This window comes from Mandrillus leucophaeus, unplaced genomic scaffold, assembly GCF_000951045.1.
Source record: "Mandrillus leucophaeus isolate KB7577 unplaced genomic scaffold, Mleu.le_1.0 Scaffold396, whole genome shotgun sequence".
In the NCBI taxonomy this organism is placed as follows: Eukaryota; Metazoa; Chordata; class Mammalia; order Primates; family Cercopithecidae; genus Mandrillus; species Mandrillus leucophaeus.
Window position 1 is genome coordinate 319,754 of NW_012104209.1, and position 7,617 is coordinate 327,370.

Below are 7,617 nucleotides of genomic sequence, written 5' to 3' on the forward strand. Positions count from 1 at the left end.
TTTTTTTTTTTTTTTTTTTTTTTTTTTGCACTTGGATATCCAGTTGTTCCACCATCATTTGTTGAAAAACAACTCTGTCTCAACTGAATGGCCTTTGCACGTTTGTTGAAAATCAGCTCTTAATATATATGTGGGTCTGTTTATGGTCTATCTGTTATTTTTCTGTTTTTCTTTTGGGTTTTTTGGGGGAGGGTTAGTTGGTTGGTTGTTTTGAGGCAGAATCTCCCTTTGTCATCCAAGCTGGAGTGCAATGGCATGATCTTGGCTCACTGAAACCTCTGCCTCCAGGGTTCAAGCAATTCTCCTGCCTCAGCCACCCGAGTAGCTGGATTAATAGGCGTACACCACTACACAAGCTAATTTGGGGGTTTTTTTGTTTGTTTTTTTTTTATGAGACGGAGTCTCACACTGTCGCCCGGGCTGGAGTGCAGTGATGCAATCTCAACTCACTGCAACCTCCACCTCCCGGGTTCAGGTGATTCTCCTGCCTCAGCCTTCCTGAGTAGCTGGGATTACAGGTGCACACCACAACACCCGGCTAATTTATTGTATTTTTAGTAGAGATGGGGTTTCACTATGTTGGCTAGGCTGATCTCAAACTCCTGGCCTCAAGTGATCCACCTGCCTCAGCCTCCCCAAGTGCTGGAATTGCAGGCATGAACCAAAGCACCCAGCCAATTGTTTTTCTATTTCTCCATCTTTATGCTACTACCACATTATTTTAATTACTGAGTAGTTTTGTAGTATGTCTTGAAATCGGATAATATTAGTCCTCCAACTTTTTCCTTTTCAAAGTTGGTTTGGCTATTTAATATTTAGGGTTCTTTCCATTTCCACATGAATTTTAGAATTAGCTTATGAATTTCTATAGCATATTCCAATTGATATTGCATTTAATCCAGATATTAATTTGGGAAGAATTGACATTTTAACAATATTCAATCATCTGAGTCATTAACATGATATATCTTTGCATGTATTTACAACTTCTTTATTTTCTCTTGGTAATTTTTTTTGTTTTCAATGTGTAGGTCTTGGAAATACAGTGTATAGGTCTTTGGTTGATTTATTCCTACATATTTCTTATGTAAATGGTATTGTTTTTAAGTTTCAATTTACAGGTATTTGTCACTAGTTTATAGAAATACTACCGATGATTGTTTGTCGATCTTGTTTTATGCCACGCTACTAAACTCACTTGTTTGTTGTAATAGCTTTTAGTAGATTCCACGAGATAGTCTATGTAGACAATCATGCAAATAAAAAACAGTTTTCTTTCTTCACAATCTGGGTGACTTTAATTTTTTTTTTCACCCTGTTACACTGGGTAGAACCTCTAATACAGTGTTAAATAAAACTAGTGAGAATAGACATTCTTGTCTTGTTCCTGATCATGTGGGAAATGAATAGGAAAGCATTTGCTCTTTTACCATGAAGTATGATGTTATTCCAGGTTTTTTATAAATGCCCTTTATTAGGTAGTTTCCCTTTCCTAAGAGTTTTTGTCAGGAATAGATGTTTGATTTCTCAAATGTGTTTTTGCATTGGTTAAGTAATCTATGGTTTTTGTTTTTAAATTTCTTAATATGGTGAATTACACTGATATTCAAATGTTAAACCAACTTCGCGTTCCTGGGAGAAACCCTACTTAGTGGCGTGTTATCCTTTTTATAAATTGTTGAATTTGATTTGCTAAAATTTCCTTTAGAACTTCTTGCATTTCGTTCATGAGAAATATGGGTCTGTAATTTTGTTTTGTAACATCTTAAGCTGATTTTGATAAGGAGATAATTCTGGCTTCATGGAACAAGTTGGGAAGAATTCCCACCTCTTCAATTTTCTGAAATAGTGTGTGTAGATTTAGTATTACTTCCTCCTTGTGTAATTTCTATTTCTTTATTCATATTCTCTATTTAGTGAGACATTGCTCATATGTTAGTTCTTTAGACATGTTTCCTTTAGTTCTTTGAACACATTTTGAATTACGAATTTTAAGTCTTTGTCTAGTAAGGCCAGTGTCTGTGCTTCCTCGGGGACAGTTCTGTTCATTGCTAGTAGGAATAAACACTGTTCGGGGCGTCAAGTAATTTTCCCAGATGTGTGCACACATCAGTTCTCTGCTGGATACTTGAGGGGAACCTTTGCGGATCTTCATTGTCTGTGGCTCAGTATCTTGAAAGTTGTTGTTTCATGTGTTTTGTTCAGGTTTTGTTGTTGTTGTTTTAGACGAGAGGTAAATCTAGTTCCTCCTACTCTATCTGGGCTACAAGCAAAGGTCTAGATGTTCTATGTATTTTCAAGGTAGCTTTTTGATAGATTGTGTATAGATTGTGAGAGATAAAAGAACAAAGAGGATCACTACAGTCTGATCTTCCTAGAGTGGGCTTTAGTGGTCAGAGAAAGCCAAAGAGGAAGACAGCATTAAAGACCATATAGACACGATGGAGTAAACAAGAATAGGGCCTAGAAGTCAGGAGCTAAGGCACAAAAGTATGGCAGTGCCTGGGATACCCTCAGACCAGCAAGTATGCATGGGGTCTCGTGTGTGGGGGTGTGTGTGTGTGTGTGTGTGTGTGTGTGTCTGTCCAGATATTTAAACATTTCACCTAAAAGAAATGCAGACTTCTGACTTCTTGAAAATAATCTGGAGTTCTGGACCTCAGCTCTACATTCTTTGATGACATCCATCAATGAGCTGAGATGGACTGCCTCCTTTAGATGAGTCATCCATTCTCCAGTTTGCCACAGTCCATTGTATCATTGTCTCTGCTGTATTATCTTTGGCTTGCTTCCCTTATTCACCTTATCAGTATAGAATATAGATTCCTTGGAAATAAGGCCAAAAGGGCACACTTCAGAAAGATTAAAATTGTGTGTTATCAGTGTTTTTTTCCAGAACTTAACCTTTCCTTTGTTCTTTTATCATTGTATCTAAATTTACTGTCGTTTCTTGTTTGTAATTTCTGACCTTTTCATTCTCAGTCATCTGACTTCATTTCACTTACTTATACATTTCTTTGTTAGTCTATTCAGGGTGCCACAGAAAATACCACAGACTTCATTGCTTAAACTACAGAAACTTATTTTCACATAGTTCTGGGGGCTAGAAGTCCCAAGATCAAGGTGCCAGCAGGATTGGTTTCCATTGAGGCCTCTCTTCCTGGCTTGGAGATGTCTGCCTTCTCATTGTATCCTCACGTGGCCTCTTCTCTATGCAAAAAGAGCACACTTTTCATCTTTCTCGTCTTCTGAGGATACTAGTCTTATTAGATTAGAGCCGCACTCTTCTGACTCCATTTAACCTTAGTTATCTCCCTAGAAGCCCCTGTCTCCAAATACAGTTACATTAGGAGTTCAGGTGTCAACATATGAATTTGGGGGAAATATCATTTGGTTCACAAGAATCTCTATTCAGTCCTATTTAATACCTGATTTTGAAATTCTTGCATCTTTTTCAAGCTCCTCTGTGGTGTTTCTCACCATTCCTAGACAACTTAGAGAGAAGATACTCTCTTCCATTCTTGTTTTCCTTTTTTTTTTCATTGTTTTTGTGTTTTCTTTCTCCTAATATAAAGTGCATTACTACACACTCATCCACAAAACATTTGTTTTATATTTTGCTGTTGCCATTGAATCATTTGGAAATCTACATTGCTCATTCCACAGATCAGGATGTTACAGCTTTCTTATATATAAACTTCCTTCATTTCTTTTCTTGTCATTAATGAATGTCCTGTACTTTTACGTGTGTGTGTGGGGTGTGTGTGTGTGTGTGTGTGTGTGTGTGTGTTTCCACCTAAGTTGATAGAACTTTCCGATTTTTCGCAGGCATCTAATATTTTTCTGAGACAGATGAAATTTATTTTATTCTGTAAGTCCACAGATAATAGTTTAAGATTTTGACATTTATTTTATGCTTGTCCTTTTATCATGGCTAAAAAGGAGCTCAACCAGCCAAAGGTTTGTCTGTTTACATTATTTTAAGCAGCTCCCTGTCTCTCACCCCCGTGTATACTTGTTAGTTCTGCCGGATGTTTTTCTCTGTCATATCCTCACATTTATCCCCATTTTTATTTCCACTGCCACGTCCCTAGATCAAAGCTTCATCTGAGCCTTTACCTCAGCTCTCTTTTATTGGCTCCTTCTTTCTGATCTTTCCCTCCTATAGTTCTGAAATGAGCAAAGAACAGAGCCATGAGGACCAAGGACACATAATGGAAACACAGGTGAGGAAGAACGAGCAAGCAGGCCAAAAAGTCACTCTAATGGAGGTAAGGGGAAAACCAGTGGAAAGTTGTGCTATATTGTCAACAGGAAAAGATTTAGGAAAGCATGGTCAACAAGGACAAATACCAGAGAGAAACAAGGACTGACAAGTCCCATTTGGGATCTGTAACCAGGAGGCCATTTGCTACCTTGGAGAAGATAGTTTTGATGGAGAAACCCGGAAGCATAAATCAGATTGTCTCCAGCCCAAAGGGAAAAAGACTGTAAGAATAGTCTTACTCTCTTTAGAAGCTGGAATTTAAAGGAGAGAAAAGCCTAGGCGGTAACTAGTGGAAAACACAGGGTATAGAGAAGATCTTTATAACGAGAGGAATGACAAGAATATTTACAAACTGAAAGAGCCACTTGAGAAGGAGCCATCTGCGGTGTGGGAGCCGAGTGACAGTCCCAGGGGGCCTAAGGAAATCCAGAGGATCACTGCTCAAGAGTGGGCCACTTTTTCTACTGAGACAGGCCAGTGGGAAAATGTGTTTGGATGGTAGGGGTTGGTGTATAAGAAAGGCAGGAAAGGCCTGCCAGAAGGCCTTTTCTCTATTAAGTAGAAGTGAAGTTTCTGTTGAAAGTGAAACTCCGGGCCGGGCGCGGTGGCTCACGCCTGTAATCCCAGCACTTTGGGAGGCCGAGGCGGGCGGATCACTAGGTCAGGAGATCGAGACCATCCTGGCTAACACGGTGAAACCCCGTCTCTACTAAAAATACAAAAAATTAGCCGGGCGCGGTGGCGGGCACCTGTAGTCCCAGCTGCTCGGGAGGCTGAGGCAGGAGAATGGCGTGAACCCGGGAGGCGGAGCTTGCAGTGAGCTGAGATCCGGCCACTGCACTCCAGCCCGGGCGACAGAGCGAGACTCCATCTCAAAAAAAATAATAATAAAATAAAATAAAAAAGCATTTCATATTTAAGCACATACCTATTTTGTAGACTTACATTGTTTAATATTTATTTTAATCTTAATATTTTTACATTATTATATTACATTTATTTATTTCTAAGTTCCAGAATAATAGCATCATTATTATAGATTATATGTTTTGAAGTTAGATATTATAATAGGGTATTCATTTTTTGTTCTTTTCTTGACTCCTTTCTCAACTGTGTGATAAGGTCTGCTGATAAAATAACCCCAAGAAAGTGAAAACTAATGTAAAATTAGAAAGACTTATCCAAATTAGACAGTCAATTCCATTAAAATAAGAAGTGAGAAAAACAATGTTGGGCATTGAGGTGTAAATTTTACCCAGTGTGAAATATCTTCTAATAAAAATATATTTAGCTCTTATCCCTGCACATGTTGTAGAGGCATAAAAATTGGTAAACATGTCCCTGCTGTGTAGAACTTTTAAAAAAGGCATTTTTCAAAGTTTTGAGTGGCATTGATAACTGTTGAAGCCTGAAGCCATCAGCGCAAAAGTCTGTTCTGATGGCACTGAGTTTTCATTGTTCTGGATGCATAAGTCTGTGCATCAGGTACAGCTGGGCCCAGCCAGCTTGAGTCACTCTTGTACAAGCTTATTTTTTTCTGTCTTGTGAAGGCACTTGATAATTTAAAAATAAAAATATCTGTTTCTCTGCAGTTTCAGCTCATAATTTTGAGATATGTGTTGATTTTCTGATGGAATCACCAAGGATTTCAACAGGTTTAGAAATAATTTAAGATGAATGAAAAATATGTCAGGGGGAGCTAAGCATTTGCTAAGATCTTGAGGTTTATATGAAAAATGAAGGGTTATTTTTATATTGCAACTACTAAAGACAAAAATAGCAGTTGAAGCAAACACCAGGAAAATTTGGCTCTACTGAAAGCCCAGTCCTTTTCCCCTTTGTCTTGCTGACAAAGTAAGACTAGGGTTATGTTCATGAATAGATTAATAAAAGGTCTTTACCACTCAATCTGAGATGAGATGCGGTGAGGGAGATCATGACAGTGCCCTCTAAGCAGTAGATCCAGCTGATAATCAAGCAGAAAATCAAATGCCAGAATCCATTTGATGATGTATGGCATTAAACATTTCCTTATATCAAATTGGGTTTGTTTTATCTTTATTCTGAAAGTATTGAATTTTATCCCATGTCATCTCTTTTCTCCAAACAAGTAACAATTTGACATTATCTTCTTCTATATCTAAATAATATTTTTAAACCATTGTTAGAAACGCACTTCCCAATTATTGATCCAACTCTGTCTTGAAGATTAACATTTCTTCAGTATTGAAATAATACTGTGTATAGGACTTGGAAAGCTAGAATAAAAATCAAGTTTTTAAAAGACTTAAAACATGAAATATTTTACACAATGTATGCAAATGTATGTGTAAAATGCATATTTTAAATGAAATCAATGCTTTTAAATGGCTAACACTTGGTCCTTCTGAAATCTTGTGCAGGGTTTCTGTCACATACAAATGAATACTTGACCTTAATATTATCTTTAAATTATAGAAGAATTTAATTAAAGAAAGATATCTTTTCTTTAGGAAGCTCAGCAAGACTATGTTTGAGAAATACTTACCATTTTATAGCTTCATGTGACATGTTGTCACTTTAGTCATATATTTAGCCATAAATATTTTTAAAAGGAAGTTCTAGAAACTATAACAAAAGTTTGTGACCTTACATTTTTATATGTATTCAAATGATTTCCATCTGATGGCCATACCTGTTTAGTGAATTATGGAAACATTTTTAAGCAATCCACATGTTTTAAGCTATATATTTCTTCGTTTCTATTTAATTGAACTGTACCGAAAATAGTCCCCAAATCTTCACTTTATTATGTACATGACCTCATTTACTCTTCACATCAAATCCATTAGATAGATAAAATCTTCCCTGCTCTACAACTAAGGAAACCAAGTTCTGAAAGTTAAGTAACTTCTCCAACTGCACAACTCCAGCCACTGCTAGCTGCAAATGGAGATGTCAGACTCCACTGGGTGATCTGTAAAGTACTGGATCTCAGTTGCTGTGGAGAGGAAAATGCTGATACTTGGGAGATGACAGCACACACAAGAGTAAGGAAGCAGTTGGCATGTACCTATGACCACACTCAGGGACTAGAAGCATCTCAAATGTTTGTCATTCAACAGTGACCTCAATAAAATATATCTGAGTGAATTATTTTTTAAAAAACTGATCTTTTTTATTAGATAACTATTTTAGTAAATCTTTACTCCATACTATAATTATGTTAAGAAACAGATTCTATAGAATCAAACTAATTACATGTACAGTAACATTTTATTCAAGAAACCGAAAAGGCGCCATTCCAGTCATATATGAGATAATAAAAACATCAAGAAGCACGTCAATCAAAAGGCTGTGTTGACTGGAGA

The 7,617-nt window shown here is 37.0% G+C and overlaps 1 protein-coding gene across 1 annotated transcript in view; it reads left to right on the forward strand.

The window, feature by feature from the left end:
• Positions 1-7,617, forward strand: part of AHI1 (Abelson helper integration site 1) — a 248,465-nt gene that overhangs the window by 236,609 nt on the left and 4,239 nt on the right. Inside the window, exon 24 of the mRNA XM_011991473.1 lies at positions 4,169-4,271. Coding sequence (XP_011846863.1) covers positions 4,169-4,271 — 103 coding nt within the window. The remainder of the gene's footprint in view (positions 1-4,168; positions 4,272-7,617) is intronic.